The sequence below is a fragment of the Triplophysa dalaica genome, chromosome 9, assembly GCF_015846415.1.
Source record: "Triplophysa dalaica isolate WHDGS20190420 chromosome 9, ASM1584641v1, whole genome shotgun sequence".
Lineage (NCBI taxonomy): Eukaryota > Metazoa > Chordata > Actinopteri > Cypriniformes > Nemacheilidae > Triplophysa > Triplophysa dalaica.
The window spans coordinates 4,357,140-4,379,516 of record NC_079550.1 but is presented as its reverse complement, the minus strand read 5'-3'; the positions used below and the strand labels follow the sequence as shown (position 1 = coordinate 4,379,516).

Here is a 22,377-nt window from a genome sequence, read left to right as displayed (position 1 = left end):
ACTCATGTGGCTTGTCTGACTGATGGTAAAACATTTTAAAGGTCTCCTCAGATGACCACTTTCAACAAGTTGCTATGATTTATTATTGTCTTCATGAAATGTCTGGAACATAATTGTTTTAAAACCCTCAATGGCTGTGTAAACAAAACTCTTCTTGCCCGGTCAAAACAGCTCTGCTCACACCAACCCCTTTTTGTGCATATCTCTTTCGGGGGCAGTCTCGGGGGCAGTTGTGGCCCAATGGTAAGAGTCTCGGGGGCAGCCATGGCCTAATGGCCAACTGGAGCGAAATCTGAACGGCTCGATTTCTCACATGCTTGCAGGGAAAGGTACACCAAAACAAACATACTGGGTTCTTATTTTTCACATTGCTAGATGCTCCGGGGACCCAATTATAGCACTTAAACACAGAAAAAGTGGGGGTTAAAAACATAGGGCTTCGTTTATTCAAGGTCTTTATACACCTCTGAAGCCAAAGTTACTATGTATATTATATTGCATTTCTGTCAATAGATTACTTTTGGTGTAATGATGGTCACAATTCTGTTTAATGTACTACCTATCCTACTTTTCTGTACACTTCTCCAGAAATAGAAACTCTGTGGATGTACATTCGTGATGTTGCAGGTGTTGTGATGTACACAGAAATTCTGAGGAATGAGTGATCACCATCATTGTAAGGAATGATTTTCATTCAGCATTATCTCTGCTGCAATCACCCGACCAAACATCTATTTACATGCCCTGAAGGGAGTTTCCCACTGTCGGTTATAAATGAATATGTTGTTACTATAAACAAACATTGAAATTTACAATAAGACATTATTTCCCACAAAGATGATTGTTCCCATAAAACCAAGCTCTAACGGAAGTTGTGTCACAAACAAAAATTGAAATCTACTTATTAGTGTTCTTGAACACAAATATCCTCATTTTTCGTGTCAGTTAGAACAACCTTTCTTTAATGTCACGCTGCATGAGTTTCTTTTCGTGTCACTCAGCACAACTTTCTATATGTAATTATGAGGGTTTAACAGGTTTATCCAGGCAAGGGTTGCGGATCCATTTGCAACAGTTTATTAAACAACAAAATAGAGATCAAAACAAAGAAACTCGTAATCCACATGGCAAAATGAGGACTAGAAACATAACAAAAGCTCTAACAGGACAAGAACCAAATTAACCCAATACATCGACTGACCCAGGACAAATGAAACGCTAGGGATATATAAACATGGGATGACATGGGGGCAAGGAAAACCTGCCAATAATTAACACTGAACCAATAATGACATACCACAAAAATGACATGGGGAAACAGGCCTGTATCACGAAGCGAGGTGAAAAAACCCAGTGTAAATTGCAGTGTAAATTTTGAGTAAAAAAAAAACAAGACAAACCCAAGCTGGATTAGATCATGCTCAGCTTTAGAACAACGCTTGTTATAAACTTTCTCTGTCAACTCCGGTTTGATCCAGAGTTGTGAGGAGTGTGCGCCTGAAAGTGTGACACGTGCGGCAAACAGCCAATCACACGGAACATGGAAAGCATCATTAGTTTGATTGACTTCTTGCGAGTATCATTATTCATTTTTCTGTTGAAGATGAAGAGATTATTATGAAACAAATGTCATGAATTGAAACACCTTTACAAGGTAGGAATAAACACTTCTGAAGTGAACGTTTGAGAAGGCAGCTACTGACTATATCAATACAAAATCAACAAAATTTCTATTATTTCTATTGGTTTACAAAAAGATCGAAACATAATATATATACTTTATTACTTTAAAATGCGTTATATAATAAAAGTTGTTTTTATACGAATATAGTTATATTAATTGAAATGCTATGTTTAGTTTTAATTAATTTATATTTATTATCAACTCATATAATAATAAAATGAATGTGTTTTAAATTATAATCAACAAATGTTAATACATAATACAAATAAACACTTAGCAGCAAAAGATTTTCCCTCTAACATCTTATCACTTTAAACTTTTTTAATTTGGAGCGATAGGATCCTGTTTGTGGACTTCAGTTCAGCCTTTAAAGCGGTCATTCCCAGCGATCGCACTTTTCAAACTTAAGTTAGTGTGTAATATTGCTATTATAGCATAAATAATAGCTGCAAAAGGATAAAACTCAAAATTAAAAGCCAAGCGAAATGTTGGCTCTAATTTATGGAGGACCAGGAGAGTCATGTGTAAAGTAATAAAGCATTTAATTGTTTAATAACTAATTCTTCAATAAAAATAGACATTAATATATAAATAGGCGAATTGACAAAGTAATTTATTATTTATTGTTTTAATGGGCAAAAAAAAGCGTGATTGTAAAAATAATTATTAAATGAAATATTAATCCATCAATAAATACTTCAATTTAAAAAGGGACTTCAACATAAAAATCATAATAAAAAAATCAACATAAAACACGAAATAAATACACCATTTTAAAGCGCATTAATGAATTCCTTTATAAATAGTGGAATTTCAAAATCTATTTCAAAATGCGATTTAAAAAGAGGAATAAATAATTGGATTTACAAATTAAACTAGAAATAAAAGTTTTAATCTGTCATTTAAAAGACTATTTCTTTTAGCATTTGCATTTCCATTTCCCCTCTGCACTTCCTTATCCGATTTGCTATTCGATTTGCCAAGTCATTTAGCTTTTCCTTTTAGCCTCTCTATTTACCATTTCCGTGACACTCTGGGGCCTTGCATGCTAAAACGTGGTAAAACAATGCAAATTATCTACGGAGAGAGACATGTTACAAGCTCTCTGATTGGCTAGTTCATTTTACGTCATGTTCAGAGGTGTGTCAGATGAGCAATGGAGAAGAGAGGATAGTCTGTTGTTCACTACACGTGTAACCAGTGCGTTATCACCGCCTGCTTATTCTCTAACACAAATCATAGAAAATGAAACTTATTGTTAGAACAGGTTAGAACATTCATACTGCCCGTGAAAGCAGCAGTGCTGCGGTCATTATGGGCCGAGTCTATTTATGATGCGATGCTTACGCGGAGTTAACGTGACATAAGTTACGGTGCTTATAACCAAAATTCTTATAGATTCACGCGAAGTGTAACAGTTTTACCATTAAAGCATGTAACTGATGTCAGCTGTGTTTTAATCCGCCAATATCTACTTTTTATGAAACCGCAAACACACACCATGGTGTGTATTATATGCATATAGTAGATGCAGTGCCGGTGTTACAAATTTTCTGTTACCTGTGATATTTTGTGACCGCAGTAGGCGCTGTTGTCACTGTCGACAATTCTCTACGCAAAGAGCGTAAATTCGGGCGAGGATGCGCTTTGTGCTCGTGCGCAGCTTTTTAATCTTGTGCAATAACGCGCTTTGTTCTCGTGCACGTTACTGTGAGCGGGCTTTTCGGAAAGTCTATTAAGAGTGCTGACGTGACGTGGGTGGCTGAACACGCAGATTGAACTGTACAAAGCAGGATCATTTAATTCCTCTACTGATTGTGTTTGGAATTATTGTGATTGACATGTAGGTGTGTGTGTATGTATATAAATATATATATAAAGTGAATACACAAACACACATATATATATATATATATATATATATATATATATATATATATATTTATATATATATATGTGTGTGTGAGTGCATATTCACTTTACCCAAATAATAGAACAACAATCACGACAATTCTAAACGTTGTCCATTTAAGAAACATGAACATAAATGAGCTTTGTGTTATACATACATACATGCATAATAGGCTATAAAATGTACATAAGAACATAATATTATAAAATGATATGTTTATAATGTAAAGAGTGACCTTGTAGTCAGCAGGTCACCATATTTCACGATGCACGGTAACAGGCTAAAAAAATCTGTTACCTTCCCCTGTTTTACACAGAATAGACTCATTGTTCTCCATATTTACTCTTTTGACATCTTATGCCTTCTGTGTCTTATCCTGAAGAGCATTTAGCTGTGATGAGAACAGTGACTGTGGTACAGCAGGTCACCATATCTCACAATGCACAGTAAAGGCCTAAAAAAATCTGTTACCTTCCCCTGTTTTATAATATACGGGTTAACTTTCTGAAATGAGTGACAAAAAATATTGACCTTTTTCATTATATTCTATTTTTTAGCTTTACCTGTATCCAATTTCTGTATGGAACGTTTTTTGAACGTTCTCTTTTGGTTCCCCAAAAATAACCACATGGGATCCAATATTAGGGGAACGTTCTGTGTTTGCTTTTGTTAACTTCATTTTAATTGATAATAATTTATTGTTAAAGATGTTGTCGATTTAGTGTATGACAGTATGTTGTATATACATTTGAAAACAGTTTAATGTATTTTTTCTATTTTTTTATGAGCATTAAGAAACTATCTGGACCTCTCTGACCGCATTGCTAGCTATGAATATGATTAGCCAAAATTTTGCGCCACTAAAGTCACACCGTTTTCGACTGAGACATGTGGTTAAATCATCACAAAATGAATACTTTATACCTTCAAATGTTACAATACTAAAAATACAATACTGTAATAATTTAGTTAAAAAACATTTTTGAATTTGTGTTTAAGTTATTATAAATCTGTTATAAATGCTATCACTGTCCTTCCATGAACTTTTGCCTTGCATGCATAATAAATATGTACAATATGGGTGAAAAATATCAAATAATAGCGATCGATGCTTTTGCAGATTTATAACAAATTAAACACAAATACCATGGTTAACAGTTACTGTAGTAAGACTATATTTATAGTGGGGATAATGAATATTTGAAAAGCCTATAGCCATACCCACTAGTGTACTTTTCTCTCAGGTGCTTATTTACATTACCTACCAATGATACGAAAGTTGCACTGCTGTTTATTAGCATCTTTGGGATATTCCCCTTTTAAAAGATAGTTCTTCAGTCCCAGCTGCATGTTACCATCCATTTTGCACAGATATAATATCAGGTAACGATCACGTTAATCTGCTTTCCGGTTGGTGCAAAATAGCTAACGGAGCCCCCACGTGATTGGCATGTGCGATATGGGGAGATGGGAAGAATATTAAAAAATAAAAAAAATAATGCTTTAGTATTTAATAAAAATAAAGCTAAAAAAATTGAATATAATGAAAAAGGTCAATATTTTTTGTCACTCATTTCAGAAAGTTTATATAAAACAGGGGAAGGTAACAGATTTTTTTAGGCCTTTACTGTGGATTGTGAGATATGGTGACCTGCTGTACCACAGTCACTGTTCTCATCACAGCTAAATGCTCTTCAGGATAAGACACAGAAGGCATTATATGTCAAAAGAGTGAATATGGAGAACAATGAGGCCATTCTGTGTAAAACAGGGGAAGATAACAGATCTTTTTAGGCCTTTACTGTGCATCGTGAAATATGGTGACCTGCTGTACCACAGTCACTGTTCTCATCACAGCTAAATGCTCTTCAGGATAAGACACAGAAGGCATTAGATGTCAAAAGAGTGAATATGGAGAACAATAAGATTATTCTGTGTAAAACAGGGGAAGGTAACAGATTTTTTTAGCCTGTTACCGTGCATCGTGAAATATGGTGACCTGCTGACTACAAGGTCACTCTTTACATTATAAACATATCATTTTATAATATTATGTTCTTATGTACATTTTAGAGCCTATTATGCATGTATGTATGTATAACACAAAGCTCATTTATGTTCATGTTTCTTAAATGGACAACGTTTAGAATTGATAGAACAGTGATTTCTGTTCTATTATTTGGGTAAAAGTGAATATGCACTCACACACACATATATATATATATAAATATATATATATATGTGTGTTTGTGTATTCACTTTATATATATATTTATATACATACACACACACCTACATGTTGGCTATAAAACAATTACCATGGCAATCACAATAATTCCAAACACAATCAGTAGAGGAATTAAATGATCCTGCTTTGTACAGTTCAATCTGCGTGTTCAGCCACCCACGTCACGTCAGCACTCTTAATAGACTTTCCGAAAAGCCCGCTCACAGTAACGTGCACGAGAACAAAGCGCGTTATTGCACAAGATTAAAAAGCTGCGCACGAGCACAAAGCGCATCCTCGCCCGAATTTACGCTCTTTGCGTAGAGAATTGTCGACAGTGACAACAGCGCCTACTGCGGTCACAAAATATCACAGGTAACAGAAAATTTGTAACACCGGCACTGCATCTACTATATGCATATAATACACACCATGGTGTGTGTTTGCGGTTTCATAAAAAGTAGATATTGGCGGATTAAAACACAGCTGACATCAGTTACATGCTTTAATGGTAAAACTGTTACATTTCGCGTAAATCTTTAAGCATTTTGGCCATAAGCACCGTAACTTATGTCACGTTAACTCCGCGTAAGCATCGCATCATAAATAGACTCGGCCCAAAATGACCGCAGCACTACTGCTTTCACGGGCAGTATGAATGTTCTAACCTGTTCTAACAATAAGTTTCATTTTCTATGATTTGTGTGATAACGCACTGGTTACACGAGTAGTGAACAACAGACTATCCTCTCTTCTCCATTGCTCATCTGACACACCTCTGAACATGACGTAAAATGAACTAGCCAATCAGAGAGCTTGTAACATGTCTCTCTCCGTAGATAATTTGCATTGTTTTACCACGTTTTAGCATGCAAGGCCCCAGAGTGTCACGGAAATGGTAAATAGAGAGGCTAAAAGGAAAAGCTAAATGACTTGGCAAATCGAATAGCAAATCGGATAAGGAAGTGCAGAGGGGAAATGGAAATGCAAATGCTAAAAGAAATAGTCTTTTAAATGACGGATTAAAACTTTTATTTCTAGTTTAATTTGTAAATCCAATTATTTATTCCTCTTTTTAAATCGCATTTTGAAATAGATTTTGAAATTCCACTATTTATAAAGGAATTCATTAATGCGCTTTAAAATGGTGTATTTAAGTCTCTTTTTAAATTGAAGTATTTATTGATGGATTAATATTTCATTTAATAATTATTTTTACAATCACGCTTTTTATTGCCCATTAAAACAATAAATAATAAACTACTTTGTCAATTCGCCTATTTATATTTGAATTAAAAAATGAAATTAAAAATAAATGGATTAATGTCTATTTTTATTGAAGAATTAGTTATTAAACAATTAAATGCTTTATTACTTTACACATGACTCTTCTGGTCCTCCATAGTCTTGTGCGGTGCTCCCGGGTAACGTTAGCTCTTCTGCCTCACCTCGCCCTGCCTGCATCTCCAACACCCCTACCTCTCCAACACCCCTTCCTCACTGCCCTCTTCCTCTCCCTCTTGCTACCTGTGTTTAGTCCTCTGATTGACTCTGTGATGATGAGAAAAACGTCTGCTTAGACTTTCGCGGTTAGATTACACGCCTTTAGCATTAGCAAGCTATTTCAATAGGCTGTAAATTACGAACCAAGTTAGCGTTCCGAAAAATGCTATGCAAAATAAGCGGATAAATCACTGACACAATGTTAACAAGTAACAATAATATTCACTATAACGATTAGGGTAAATGATTAATTAAGTAAATTTAATTTATTTATTTTTCTTTGTACATAATCCACGTCACTTGACTTGCAAAGGTTACTCTTTGCTGTGTCAGAAGACGACATCTCTGTCCTGTGTCCGTCAATTCAGTCTGTTGTTCGCCTGTGAGACGTAGATTGCAATTATCAACACCACCGATAATGGCCGCTATCATTTACGGAACACTTTTGTCCCGCGACGGCAACCGTAGCTTCTCTAATGGGAGGGAGAGGGGTGTATAGTAGCTGTATGTTGCAATTTCCTACATCGCCAATAGTGGCCTCTGTAATTTACACACAGAACCTTTAACTACTTTTAATTTCATCACAGTCCTACAGCTGGTAATAAGAATTCCGCTACACATATTCTAAGACGGTCAAATTACAGCTTCCATGGTTTTAACATCGGCTGTGAAAGCTGTTCTGTGTAATTCACTGATATTGTGTGTGTATGTGTGCGTGTGCTCATACCTCTGTCTAAAACACTTATATGAAACGTCCTGTGAAGTCCTGCTTGCAGTCTCCTAGTCAATATGCTCGTTTATTATCCAACTCGAGTCCAAAAAAAGGCAAAACTAACGCTTCTGTTATTAGTGATATTATAACCGGTCTAACGCCAATGTCCATTTACAGTGTCATATCCCTCGCCATAGTAGAAAAAACGCGATCTCTAACAAAGATTGACGTTTGCTTATGCACTAGCAGACCGACGTTACACTTTGATCGATCCACATGTTTTCAACTGATGAAGTGAAGTTGACGCCATTGTAACTGTTTATTGTTAAAAGTCAAAGCTTATGAATTTGCACTGAGATGGGTACCGACCAATCACAACAGCTTGAGAAGCGGAACTCGCTGATATGGTATGGGCAGGGCATCTTCACACACACGCACACACACACGCACGCACGCACGCACACACACTTAGCTGGGAATCAATCATGACAGACCTGGTCAGCTTTACCAATCAGAGCGTTTTGAAAGGCGGCACTTTTAAGAAACCAGAAGTAATCCAGTCGTTTCGTGAGAGACAGCGGTGGACGATAAACTTGAAATATGCGAAATATAAAGTTTTTTTTTAAACTAGAAACATGAACATCCATTGTCAAACACCCCCCAAAAAACTCTAAAACAGCCAAAGACTTGGTCCTTTAAAATGCATTAGTTGTGCTCTGTAGTAAGTGTTTTATGTTTGCTTTCAGTATTATGAGTTACTGATGCAGTGCATCATGGGAAGTGTTGTTTTTAGACAGCTGTTAGTCCAGCCACACTCGGGGAGCAAAACAGTCATATATCTTGTTTGAAGACATTAAACTTGAATTTGTATGAGGGTTAATAAAATATACATTACATTACAGATGCTAAATTTCACAAGTGTAACAACCCTTATACAATACTATTAAATAAATAAAATACTTAAGTAGCCTATGTATCGCACATTCTCAGACAGTTTGTATATAAGTCTCACTCTCGTTTAAACATAGAGATATGTAAACTAATATACGTTTACACGTCTCAGTAAAACACTTCCTCATTCTGCAGTCTCTCTCTCTCTTTCTCTCTCGCTCTCTCTGAATAACAAAATTTGAGCGCACGATCTAAAGAAGAGAAGCTCGTGATTCGGTAAGCGCTCGTTTATGTTTACTCTTACACTCTTTAAATGCCTCTCTATCTGTCTCGAATAGCGTGTCTGATCACAGTTGGATCAGATCGATCATTTTAACAAGAGTTAATTGATTAGACGTGTTATTATCAGACATGATCAGTTTCATCTTTGCCGGGACGCGTTTGAACGTGAGTGCGTAAACGCAAGTAGAGATAAGTTGCTGTTTATGTTCGTATGCATTACTTTCCTTTCGTACATTTTTGTTTTATTCTTTGTAGAAGCTCGGTACGAGTTCTCCTTTTGATTTGCCGTAAGGGGATTTTATATCACTGGAAGAGTTCCAGTTTAACATAGACACGAGAAAAGCCCTTTTTGATTTCTGTGTCACTCGCATTAGTTTAGTACTCTGCATGCTGTAAAAACAAGGAATTTGATGTTGATAATGTTTTTTTCTTCTTCTGGAGATCGAAGTCCTTTAATGACAAATATTTACTGGATATTCCACAAAGACCATCGACTTCAGTCATAAAGGGTGAAAAATTACTTTCAAGCAATGGCAACATTATTTCTATATTATATTTATACAGAGATTAGCAGATCTAGTAGAATCTGTTGACTTTAGCAATCTGTCCTTTTCAATGGGGAAAAGCATGTTTTGTTTTTTCAAAGTTTGCATGTCTGCAACAAAGATGTATTGAACGTATCTGAGTGTCCTTTTACATATCAGCTCTAAACAAACCTGTCTTTTGGGATCTTTATTTAATCTATTTTATAGGCTCCTTATCGTCAATACTGTACTGTTTTCATGTAGGCTGTATGCAAAATATGTACAGTGAGGTTTTGTGTAGTGCTCTGTAAACCAGCTCATTCATTGTAGTTTAGTTCAATGCTTCAGTAAAACCACATCCACCTCAGTTTGCAATGAAGACTAAATACAGCCACCTCAGGCAATACAGCTATTATTAAACAAGATGAGCCTGCAGAACCTTTTAAGTTTCATATAAATACAAACATTATCATATACTTATTATTTTTGTTTCATATACGTGTATACTGTATATATTTTATTAGATTATTTGATGTTTTTAAGTTTAAGTATCGAGCTTGATTAAGTTTAATGATGACTGTGTTCAGTTGTGTGTGAAGGTGTGTTCCAAGGGAATTCCCTCTGTCAGTATCGATATGAAGGCACTGGATGACATCATCTCTCTCATTCTCTATGTAGGGGTGCTCTTCCTGTTTTGAATCGTTCTGGAATCAGTCTGCAGGCACACATGAAGACATGAGGAGCTCCGTCTGTTCACTGTAAGTATTCCTGCATCACTTTTTATGGACTCGCTCACAGGGATAGTGAAGAGAGGTAGTGTGTGTGTGAGTCAAAGTTAATTCTCAGTTCTCGAACTGAAAGGGAAGTACACACAGTGTATAGACTCATATGTCTGCCTTTGAATGATTGTTTCCTCGTACATTTGCATTTGAATGCTTAGATCTGCGTAAAATTAGAGCTCAAGGGAATACGTTTGCATTTTCGTTTCTACTCGTCGCGGTCGCATTTTGATAATCTCTAGATAGTTTAAGACATCATGTCGGGATTCTCTGTGAAGCTGCTTTGAAACGGCGTGGATTGCGAAATGTGCCATGCAGATAAGAATAACTCAATCTAGTGACGCATATAAAAAACAAAACACATCTCTCGTTTCACTTCAGTATTTGGCTGTTGACGTTGATGTGCTTTCCTGTAGCTCAGTGGGAAGAGCATTGCGCTACCACCGCAAGGTTGTGGGTTCGATCCCAGGGGATTGCACATATCTAAGTCTAAATGTATTGGATATTGCAATGTAAGTTGCTTTGGATAAAAGTGTCTGCCAAATACATAAATGTAAAATTGGTTTAGTCGGCTGCAGGGTATTACCTCCATCATAACTTTCAGAAGTCATTGAAAACATTATCACCTGATTCAGGTGGTTTGATCAGGGTTAAAGCTTTGTCTTTCAAGGATGGAGTTTGACATTTCTGTTAAAGAGAAATAAAATACTTGTGTCTATAGGAGCAGCACACAAGCACATACCTTTTTAACCCTTTAAAGGTTTGACACTTAAAATTCATGAGGAAGCGATATCAATGCTAGATGACTATGTGATTGGATAATATTTGGGTTAAGGTCAATGATTTATCGTCATCTCTATATTGTCTTCTGATAATCTGCACTGATTCTGCTATTTGGAGTCGTCTGGACTCCATGGGAAATTCAGACAACTATGTTTATTGTTTTTAGGACAGAGGAGCTAAATGTGACATGATTTTGAGTGTGTCCTTTCATTTTAATGTGTTTGTTTCTAACAGATTTGTTTGCATCTCAGTGCTGCTGGCAGTCAAACCCGGTGAGAATCACACAACCTCTGGTTGCACCACATTACACGTAACATCATGTGTACATTCAATATCAACTTTTTCACCTACTGTTGCACTTGTGTAAAGACTGGCAAATTTACAAGAAAACCAGGGGAGAAACAGGGATTTACTGGGAAAACCTGTTATTTTACAATTAATTGCTGGCGTCCTAGCTGTAGTGAAGATTTCTTTTCTCAAAATCTAACACATTTACAAGAAAAACAGCGAGAACAATTTAAAGCACATCCTTGTATCATATAATTTTGAAGGGAACATCTTTTATTTTACGGTATACTCCTCGTTTCTAGTTTACAGAAAATTTCTGTATTTTTTGGATATACGAACAAATACGATATATATATTTTTAAGTGTGATACTGACACACTAAGCCAGTTGAAAAACGTCTCATCAACATATCAAGCACATATCATCTGTAAAATGTCTGTAAAATCATCTGTAAAACAGTATTTTGGTCTTGTGTTTGAACAGGTGAAGGAACCGAGACGAGAAACTTAACAGCTGTTTTAGGTGAAAGCGTCACATTACGATGTCCTGGAAACGGTTCTATCCCTCGCTTGTACATACAGAAAAAAAATGAATCTGGTACAGTGTTCATCAATGGTTTTGACACGAAGCAAGATCTGCCCATTTATCCTCAGTACGAGTACAGAACCACAATAAATCGATGGGACCTCAGCATGGAAATGAGAAACATCTCGGTTTCCGACGAAGGATTTTACGAGTGTGTCCATTTTTTAAAAATCGGAGACACAAAAACACAGATCAATGTGTTCTATCTAACAGTTACAGGTACGTTATAGGATACATTAGAATAAGTTTAGAATGTGTCTATTCGTGGGCGAATGTGTGTTCGTTTGGAAACTTACTGCTGACTAAGAGCCTGGGACGTCTTTATTGACGTGGTTTCTAATTCTTTATGGAGAAGTGAAACATTGTGGGTGGGGTGGTGGGGTTGAACGGGTGGTATTCTCCAGATCTCTTAAATGTCACTCTGTTCCCTTCTTTTATAGCCAAGTACAACATTCCCAACGTGATGGCAACGTGCAGCGAACCTGCAAGCGGTGCGAGGAGCTGTCGGCTGAGCTGTTCGGCTTCGGGCGGTTATCCCCAGGGTGTCGTGAGATGGGCGGAGCTTAATCTAAGCCAGATGAGTGACTTTCAAAACAAAAGTCTTCAAGAACGTAACTTTAAAACATGGACCATTTCTCAAAGCCTTGTGTACAACTGCAACCAACCCACCAATGTCAGCTGTGCAATAGGGGATGCTACGTCAAAGACGACTACATTTTGTCAGGGTGAGGTTCTGTAAGTCTTGTTACCTGTGATAACCTCTGTTGTCATCCAAATGTGCCAAATTGAAATTTAGGATAAAATATTTGTGAAGAAAAAACTGTGTCTCTGTAACTTGGTGCCAAATAGGAGTTCGAAAAAAATAGATCCAAAAGAAGGAGCAACTGTAGGTACATCATAAAATACTTGCAATAATGAAATGCAATAAACACAATCATGTCATCTATTGTCAGTTCTGGGATCAGTCAGTTTTAGTGATTGTTACCATCAAAACTAGACATCACATATTTTTAAACATGGCATTTAAAAAGATTCAGACATTGTGATCGCCACCATTTTCGAAAAGTCACATGACTTTTTTGATGCACCTTGAGAAATATATTCAGTAAATGTGTTTTCAGCATAGTTTATGCACATTTATCTTCATGTCAGATCAAAATAATTGCATTCAATTGAACCCATATGTTTTTATGCACCTTTAAAGAAACAAGCATTTTTGATGCGATATTCCAATTTGTTTGTGAATTTGTATTATGTGAGTTTGTTTTATTCTTGCAGGTGATGAGAAATTCTCTCTCGATGCAGCTGCGATTTTAGCAATCGCTGTCCTGCTGCTGATAGTATTTATTGTTCCATCTGTTTACATAATACGAAAGTGCTGTCGCCGAAGACGCCCCGTCCCAGGTCAATTCAGAATCAGCTCTTCAACTATTGAATCTCAGTTCAGTTGTAGATGATGTGTTTCAATCTCTGCTTTTTCTCCACAGGTGATGCCGCTGTTGAAGTTCCATTAGCGTAGGTATCTCGTGCTCGTATCACACTACACACAAGTACTGCGTGCTCTCCACACAAAGAGTAACCAATGAAATGCCTGTATTTCTAATTAGCGACTGCCATTTGCAGCCTCAGGACAGCTGAGACGTGAGCAGCAGATGTCGAGAAGCTTCTGAAGATTGTCTGCATCCGCAGACGCACCTGCAGCAGCATCAGCCGACCTCAGAGCGTCATCGTGAAGGCGGCTCATCCGACTGAATGTTATGTTAAAGTGACTTTACGTGCTGTTGTATGAGCTGTTTGGCTACAGTCGTTGACAATCCCTTGCACAGAACAACAATGATTGTCCATCGGTGACTTTTCATATTTTTAAAGTCGCTTTTTATATTGGAGTTATTTATTTGGCATTGCCAATCATTTCCTTTTAAAGGGAGCAGCTACGTTTTTTTTTATTTGGACCATTTATAATGGCGCACTGAAGTACGAATGCTTAATTTTATTGAAAAAATTAACCTTCATGTCATTCAAAATATGTATCTGACTCATTCTTCTGCGAAAAACAAAAGATTTTTTGAGAAATGTCTCAGTGTTCATACAATGCAGTGTTTAATGGTGTTTGGTTATCAGCACACTTCATTTCACAAATATCTTCATTTGTGTTTTGTGGAAGAAACTCATACAGGTTTTGAGAGTGAAAAAACTTTCATTTTTGGGTCAACTGTCTCTGTAAACAATGAAATGTGACATCATGTACATTACAATATACTGCATGTACAGATTGTGAGACCGAAGTTTTCCAAATGTCCAAAAAAAGCTTAAAGTCTTTCCAAAAGGGCTAGCAGAGATAAATATTCTGATTCAGGTTCAGTATATAGAACAGTTTTAATAACTGTTTTCTATGAAATGGCGATTGTAACATGTTGTTCACGCTGAAGGGACATTTCATTTGCTTCTAGAAGCCAACTTGATGTGATGCTTTATTTTTAAAGCCGGTTCTCAAAGAGGTTCATTTCTTTATACCATAGACATGAACAAAAACAGCAATATTTCTAAAGCACTTACTAACTTATACATTCCACTGTTTAGTATTCCTCATTATTTCGTGTTATAACTGTTCTCAGGGTGAGCGTTGATGGTATAATGAACTTTCCATTGAAATCAAACCCGTTTCTTTATGGAAATGTGTTGATGCACTTTGCTTTCTGATCATATGAAAAAACTTCTACTCTGTAATTTATATATAACTTATTTCTTTGTTTTTAGCTACAATAAAGATCTAATTCAATTGCTTGTTGACTATGATTTCATTTTATGTCAAATTTGTACTGCAAAACCGAGGTGACCAAATATGTAGTAAAAAATATCTTCACGTCTAATTTGATTTCACAATCGCCTTCAGGCGTGTGTTATATGTAAAATATCCAGTAGGTGGAGTAAGAGATTAATTTATGAAATCAATTGGCCAAGAGTCCTGTGTAAATTCTATATTTTTATGTATGAAGGTTCCAAAAGGAGATAACTTTTAATATTTTTTTAGTTATTATGGCTTAAATCAAAACAAACCAACTGCAGTTTGATTGATATTCATTGGAATGCACAATAAAAAAAACAAGATTTTTTACTAATTGTGACCCTGGATTAAGTCTTAAATTGCACGGGAAGATTTGTAGTAAAAGTCAAAAATACATTGTGTGGGTCAAAATTATCGATTTTTCTTTTAATGCCGAAAATCATTAGGATATTAAGTAAAGATCATGTTCCATGAAGATATTTTTTACATTTCCTAACTTAAATATATAAAAACTTTATTTTTGTGAGTGGATGGGCTGCCATAGTGTCCCTGATTAACAACTTCAAAGGTCATTTTCTCAATATTTAGATTTTTTCGCACACTCAGATGTACCTCAGTCAGATATTGTCCTATTCTAACAACTCATACATCAACACAAAGCTTATTTATTCAGCTTTCAGATGATGTAAAATCTCAATTTCGAAAAAGTGACCCATAAGACTGGTTTTGTTGTCCAGGGTCACAATTTAAAAAAAGGAGTTATCTCATTTTGAACCAAACTCTTCATATGTTGTATCTGACGAATGTCAATTAAATTAAGATTTGTAACTTTCCGAATGTTATTAATTAATATAATGACTATCATTTTGAACATCAAACTAGTGATGTTTCTTAACATTTTCTATATACAGAGCACAAATTGATTGCAATTTCCTGCCCTGTTATGATTGACAGGATATATTGGCCGATAGCGTGAAATGCTTTTACTGACCAATACTGATTATTGGCAGATATATCGGTGCATCTCTAATATTAAGGCTATGTGTAACATTTTTTATGACTATATTATATTTCTGATGAGAACAAACCTAAATCCTCAATGCCAAATATAAAAAAGAAAATATTTATTTCAGTTAGGTATATTAATGGGCCATAGTTGTGATATGGTTTTAGAATTAGAGTTCAAATGTACATTTCTGTAGTTTTTATCACTCACATCTGGTTGCTTTAAATCATCGTTCAAACAGAAGTGAATATGTTTGACCCGTGTGATTTGTGTTGGGTTAAACATGATTAGAGCTAAACTCATCTGAAGCTGCATCTCAAAGATGAAATAGGGCTGGTGGGTAAATCTGTCTGCAACATGTCTAAAACAAAGAGAGAGAGAGTCAAGGGTGTGAGGGGGATTTTACTCTAATGCGCTGGAGAGAGATTTAGTGTATAATTCCCCAAACAATGTTTTCATTCCCTGCCACAGAAGGCAGATTTACGAAAGTCACAAGATGTCCGAAGGTGGAAATTTCAAAAGCTTATAGGAAAATTAACAATAGACTCCAAGATCATTTTCAACATTTAATTTCTCCATCTGATACAAAAGCCTCCTTAAATAAATTTTTGTTCATACATTTTTTAGTTTTTACAAAGATAAATTAGCATTTCATAACACAACAAATATTACAAACAGCTACAAACACCGATTTATGTACAAATGGATCTGGAGGTTCTTATGAAATCCAGGACTGCGTGTACCACCCGCGTGAATCTGAGGCACTTTTACAAAAGGCAGAAACAGTGAATACATTCAGCGCTCCCGAGGGCACAGTCAGTGATTGTCACATCATATTCAGTCATTTGAAGGAAAATATAACATGGACGACATCAGAACTTGTCATATCAAAATCAGACAGATACCAAATATTCAAGATGTAGCCTACTTTTGTTCTGAAACCTCAACACAAGCATTTAGAAATTGCTCAAGTCAAAATGGAAATACCATAATTACTCAAGTCTTTGACTAAATCACATCTGTGCTAATTTATATTCTTAACATAAAAACAACCAGAATTACAGCAGCTTCAAGGGACAGTCCACCTAAAAAATATCTGTCATCATTTGTTCACCCTCATCTCATTCAAAATCGACAGTATGCCCGACTCTTTCTTCAGTTCATCACAAAAGAAGATATTTTGAGAAATTTTTCAGTGGTTTGTGTTCATACAATGAAAATCAGTGTTGTCGTAACCAACATTCCTCAAAAATCTTATTTTGTTTACTGCAGAAAAAAGAAAGTCACACATGTTCGGAATGATGAAAATATGGTTGGGTGAGTTATCCCTTTCAAGCAGAATCTCCAATGTATAGTCTTTTCAAAAGTTGACGAGAACGCAACATTGAAAGGTTGAGGGAGAATAGAACAGACATTATTGTAAGTGACTGGAGAAGCAGAGCAGGCAGCCGTGAGGTAAATGTCTCTGATGGCTGAGGTGCTTTACCGCGGTAAACCTCACACAGATACCACAGTAAGAACGCAGCACCAGGTTTGGTTGAGTAGCTAGCACGTTTCCTCTGAAACGAAGGCACTTCAGTGAGAATTGACGTTAGCCGTAGTGCAGAAATCACTGAATATTGTATTTACACAGAAAAACTGCATCCCTGCTGCACCAGGACTGTCCAGTGTACAATCAACTTAAGAACATTTTGTGTCAAATGTATGAAGACGAAGTCAATTAGTGCTGCATGAACTCTGTGAGAGGGAGAGAGCGGTGCAGTTACATGACATGTCCACATGGTGGCATGCTCGTCTCAGTTTTCTCCATCCTGCGTCGTTCCCTGAGATGTTCCATTCCCTCCATCTTTCTCCCTCTTTCATTTCACACAACCGTCTCATTGCCTTTGCCCGGTTTGACCCAACCATTGGTCGTCCGTTTGACGCGGCCGTTTCGTCCGCTGTGAATGAGTCGATGAGAACACCGCTGCCACGTGTGAAGCGTTTTGGCCGACCACACCCACATCCCCGAAGTGATGCCCACCAGCAGAGACATGAACATCCGCAGCATCTCCGCCGCCATGTAGGAATCGCGCGACGACTGCCGAAAGTCCGCCCAGTTAGAGATTTCGTAGAAATAGCATGCGATGACGCACGTGGCCGGCACCGTGTAGAGCACGGAGAACACGCCGATCTTCACCATCAACCGTTCTAACTTGTCTGTCTTAGTTCCGTCCTTCTGCAGGTTGGAGCGGATCTTAAACAGGGCCACCAGACCGGCGGCGATGAACAACGTTCCGATCACCAGGTAGGTGAAAAGCGGCGCCACGACAAACCCGGTGAGTGCGTCCAAGTTCTGGTTCCCCACGTAGCACATCCCCGTGAGGTCGTCAGCATCCACCAGCCGCATGATGAGGATGACAATGGTCTTAACGGCGGGAATGGCCCACGCCGCGATGTGGAAATACGAGCTGTGCATCTCGATGGCCTCGTGACCCCACTTGAGACCCGCTGCCAGGAACCACGTCAGCGTCAGGATCACCCACCAGATGGAGCTCGCCATCCCAAAGAAATACGACAGGAGGAAAACAATGGCGCAGCCCGTGCTCTTCAGTCCCTCCTGCACCAGAACCGGCACAGCCGCCTCCTCGAGGTCGCAGGAGATCCGCTCCCGTCCCACGGTCAGCCGCACGATGAAGGCCACACTGTAGATGTTGTAGCACATGCTGAGGAAGATGATGGGCCGCTCGGGGTAGGAGAAGCGCGAAGAGTCCACCAGGAAGGTCAGAACGGTGAACGTGGTGGAGATGAAGCAGAGCACCGCCCACACCGCCATCCAAACGTCCGTGAAGACTTTAGCCTGGCGGCGGTACAGTCCTGTGTCGTATCCGCACTGCAACGAACAACTGCCGCTGCGTTTCACCCACGCATACTGCTCCACGCCGGCGCCCAGCGTCACGCATTCCTCCTCCTGCGGAGCTAGGGGCCGGACGGCGTGGAAGGGCGGTTCGTCGTCGCCCGGACCCTCCATGCACATGTGATTCTGGTCGTTGGTGGGCGGAAACAGACTGCAGTTGAGAAGATCCGGCCATACGAATCCGAACTCCTGCAGGACCGGAAGACACTTCCTCTTGACGGACGTGCACATGCTTCCGCACGGCCCGATCGGGATGGGAATCTTCTCGGTGCACATGGGAACGTAGACTGAGCACAAGAAGAACTAGGGGGAAATAGAACGACATAATTAGACTTTCAATACTAACCATCTAAATCCTTCCTGGAAAGCAAAAGAATCGACTTTGTGCGGTGGCGAGTTTGCGTTTGTGTGGTTTTCCTGAGTGTTTTCTTGTCGTGTACATTTAGGAAAGTTTCAGAGAACGTGACCGTATCCAGGGGAAGAAACTGTGGATTTTTTGGGGGGTCATCTGGGAACCCACTCACAACTAACAAACAAGAACGACTGCAAACCACTTGTATACAGACGTTTATTACAGCACACAATAAACATAAAGTTTAAACAAGTGCTGGCGGTTTAAGATGTTTGTGATATCAACCTTCATCACGAGATCCTCTGCAAACGCAGAGGGGAATCTGAGAGGGAGTCAATAAAACAACAACTGCCTCTGTCTTCAGCGCTCACACACACACACAAACAGACTTTATCATAGACTGCTACTGTTCTCAAATTAAACTGTTTATAATCACTACATCTATTGAAACACTAAAGTGTTTTAGTTTTTTCCCTTATTATGAACAGTACAAAAGTACGAAAGAGAATCTCACAGATAATTTCAGGAATTTAGTCTTTACAAGTAAAAGCACACACAGAGAGAGAGAGAGAGAGAGAGAGAGAGAGAAAGAGAGAGAGAGAGAGAGAGAGATTCAGAGTCTGAGAAACCTGTGTCAAAACATCTTCACATTTATAGTACAAAGACACATGATGACATTTAAAAGGTTCTTCAGCGTATGATCAGTCAAACTCATGTTCTGCTTCAATTCTAATATTGTCAGCTAGTTTGTGTTAGTTGTGTGTTGTGTTTGAGGCATTGTGTATTGTATGAGTATCAAAACAACTAATACATTAACAGGGTGGGTGTGTGTGTGGTAAATTAAGATGCGAGTGTGTTTATAGTCTACATAAAGTTTGTACCAAAGTGCACAGTAAAGAGTGTTCTGTGTACATATGTGTGTAGTCCGGGTACATTTTCATTTATGAGTGTGTGTGTGTGTTGGAATCATACTGTATCAGTGTTCATGTGTGTAGAGTCAAGAGTGTGTGTGTGTCCAGGTACATTTTAAGATGTGTGTGGGTCTATGTGTATAGTCTACTCTATATGTGTGTACATGAGTCTGTGTGAAAGTACTGGCTCCTTAAGCCATACTGTATCGTTTGTGTGTGCGTGTTAAATCTGTGTGCATATGAATGTGTGTCTATGAAGAATCTGTGTAATCTCAGATGTGCGAGTGTAGAAATCTGTGTGTGTATACGCAAGTGTGTGTGTACCTTCAGCTGGCTCGAGCAGCCGTACTGTATCAGCGGTGTGAATGTGGTGAGCTGGAGTTCGGCGTCGGACTGCAGCACGTTTCCCACCAGGTTCGGCATCTTGGTCACATTGTATCCCAGATCCTGACACATGGAGATACGGATCGGGTCGCAGGTCATCTCCTCCTCGTCCCCGAACGCGTGCACGAACCCGAACACAGCCGTGACGAGCAGCGCGAGCACAAACGCGAAGCGATCCATCATAATACCGACAATCCCTCTGAATCACAGAAGCGTCCGCACGCGGTTTCAACGCAACTATACAAAACTTTCTCCGAGTCTCTTTCCAGAACCGACAGGAAAGTTCGGCTGGTTTACCGGAGCTCCTCCGTTAACGCATGAAACGTCACCGTGTTCGTTAATCCCGTTCAGAAAAAGGAACACTGTGATAAATCCGTTATCCAGACACGCAGTCTCGTCCGTGACTTCTGCGCTCTCCGGTGTGTCCGTGGCGCAGTCGCGCGGGTTCTGCCTGGTTGAGGTCTAGACTGAGACGGGACAGCTGCCCTGGGACCCGCGTCGGCCAATCAGGACGTCGGACCAAGTGCGGGGGCGTGGCTGGTCATGGCCACAATAACACAAGAGAAACACTCGACTTATTTCTCTACTTTTCTCTTGCTTCGCAGAACATGACTTTTATTTGTCTTTATTTACATATATATTCAATATTTTTAAACGTGTTAATGTTTCTACATCTTTTCCTCAAACTTTGTTTTTTATGTTTTATATAAATTTTACTTTGTTATTCTGTTTTATATGTAAAGCTCATTTAATAAGATATGTTTCATAATTTATTACAATTAAAATAATATAAAATACTTAAACTTATATAAAATCATTCCTTTTGATAAATCTCCCTTACTTTATATGGTGTGAATGTAAATCCTTAAGAACACAAAATAAATTGCATAAAATGTTAATAGCAATATTTTCTCATTCCTGCAGATATCAAAACCAGATCTTTTCTTAATGTGAATAAATATAGTTGTGTAAGTTCTCGGATCTTGCATGCAGCAGGATGCCAAACTCTCATTAAAGCGATCCGTGTGAAGAAGCGTTTCTCTTTTAAACAGAGATTTGTGGGTCTGAACTCAGATTACAAGTGTTAGATTGATGCATCCCCTCCCTCTGTTTCGCCTCAGTGGTCACTAACTATCACTATAATCTCCCTCCCCAGCCCCCCCGCCCGACACCCAGCCGGCTACCAGCCCCCTCCCGTGACCTGGACGGGCGGAGGTCAGCGGTAATTAGCAGATTTTAAACGATGAACTGGGAAAGAAGAGACCGGCAGGCTGGTATCCGTGGAGAAACTATTAAAATGGTAATGAGCCGGTGGATTGTCCTGCAGCACTGTCAGGAAAACTATCAGTCCCTTCATTTCTATTAAATCACATCTGCACCCCCTTATACACAACCAGGGCTGTCGTCAGGGGTGGACACCCGGGAACTATGGTATGTCCTCACATAGATAACGTTAGATAGATGTGTGGGTAAATGCAACAGCTGCCGTGGCTGTATTTCACGGTGATATAGAAGGAGCACAGTAAAACACAACTGAGTGTGCTCCAGTGTGTATTGTGAGTACAAGCCAATCCAAAACATTTGTTAAAGAAAGATTGAAGAATTTGATAGGATGTGTTGGAGTGCTTGTCAAAACTATCAAATGCATCCAATAAAAGCAAAACTGTTTAATAAACAAAACCCCAGACACGCATGTTTGTTTGTACAGCCCTGAACAGTTGCTAACATGGTACAAATTGTACACACAACACACACACGCACGTGTGTCCCCTTAAACATGTGAAGTTTGTATATGCCAGGCTTTAGGTTTGTGTATATGGCGTGTGTGTCAGTAGGTGTATGTTTGACATACGTCTCCACACACAGTTCATAA

The 22,377-nt window shown here is 38.4% G+C and overlaps 2 protein-coding genes across 7 annotated transcripts; one reads left to right on the top strand and one right to left on the bottom strand.

The window, feature by feature from the left end:
* The first annotated feature begins 9,070 nt into the window (after positions 1 to 9,070).
* LOC130428269 (T-lymphocyte activation antigen CD80) lies at positions 9,071 to 14,952 on the top strand. 6 transcript variants are annotated; one of them, XM_056756130.1, is made up of 8 exons: positions 9,071 to 9,205; positions 10,414 to 10,493; positions 11,532 to 11,569; positions 12,069 to 12,389; positions 12,611 to 12,895; positions 13,449 to 13,574; positions 13,658 to 13,685; positions 13,778 to 14,952. In XM_056756130.1, the coding sequence occupies exons 2-8, from the start codon at positions 10,471 to 10,473 to the stop codon at positions 13,806 to 13,808; spliced, it is 852 nt and encodes a 283-aa protein (XP_056612108.1). In that variant the 5' UTR covers positions 9,071 to 9,205; positions 10,414 to 10,470; the 3' UTR covers positions 13,809 to 14,952. The 6 variants fall into 6 exon arrangements, with proteins under 6 accessions (XP_056612108.1, XP_056612105.1, XP_056612104.1 ...); XM_056756127.1 differs by lacking the exon at positions 9,071 to 9,205 and adding an exon at positions 9,216 to 9,376 and having other exon boundaries at positions 13,794 to 14,952; XM_056756126.1 differs by lacking the exon at positions 9,071 to 9,205 and adding an exon at positions 9,216 to 9,376.
* A 1,562-nt stretch (positions 14,953 to 16,514) lies between these two features.
* On the bottom strand, positions 16,515 to 20,939 carry fzd4 (frizzled class receptor 4). The gene is made up of 2 exons (XM_056757598.1): positions 20,445 to 20,939; positions 16,515 to 19,160 (listed from the first exon to the last, which is right to left on the bottom strand). Exons 1-2 carry the CDS (start codon positions 20,685 to 20,687, stop codon positions 17,826 to 17,828), a joined length of 1,578 nt encoding a protein of 525 aa, XP_056613576.1. The 5' UTR covers positions 20,688 to 20,939; the 3' UTR covers positions 16,515 to 17,825.
* Positions 20,940 to 22,377: the final 1,438 nt, after the last annotated feature.

Coding starts and splice junctions, on each gene's coding strand:
- fzd4 (XM_056757598.1), bottom strand. CDS start 20,687: ATGATGGATCGCTTCGCGTTTGTGCTCGCGCTGCTCGTCACGGCTGTG. Junction 19,161..20,444: donor GCTGCTCGAGCCAGCTGAAG/GTACACACACAC, acceptor ATTTCCCCCTAG/TTCTTCTTGTGCTCAGTCTA.
- LOC130428269 (XM_056756126.1), top strand. CDS start 9,341: ATGATCAGTTTCATCTTTGCCGGGACGCGTTTGAAC. Junction 9,377..10,413: donor TTGCCGGGACGCGTTTGAAC/GTGAGTGCGTAA, acceptor TTCTCTATGTAG/GGGTGCTCTTCCTGTTTTGA. Junction 10,494..11,531: donor AGGAGCTCCGTCTGTTCACT/GTAAGTATTCCT, acceptor TGTTTCTAACAG/ATTTGTTTGCATCTCAGTGC.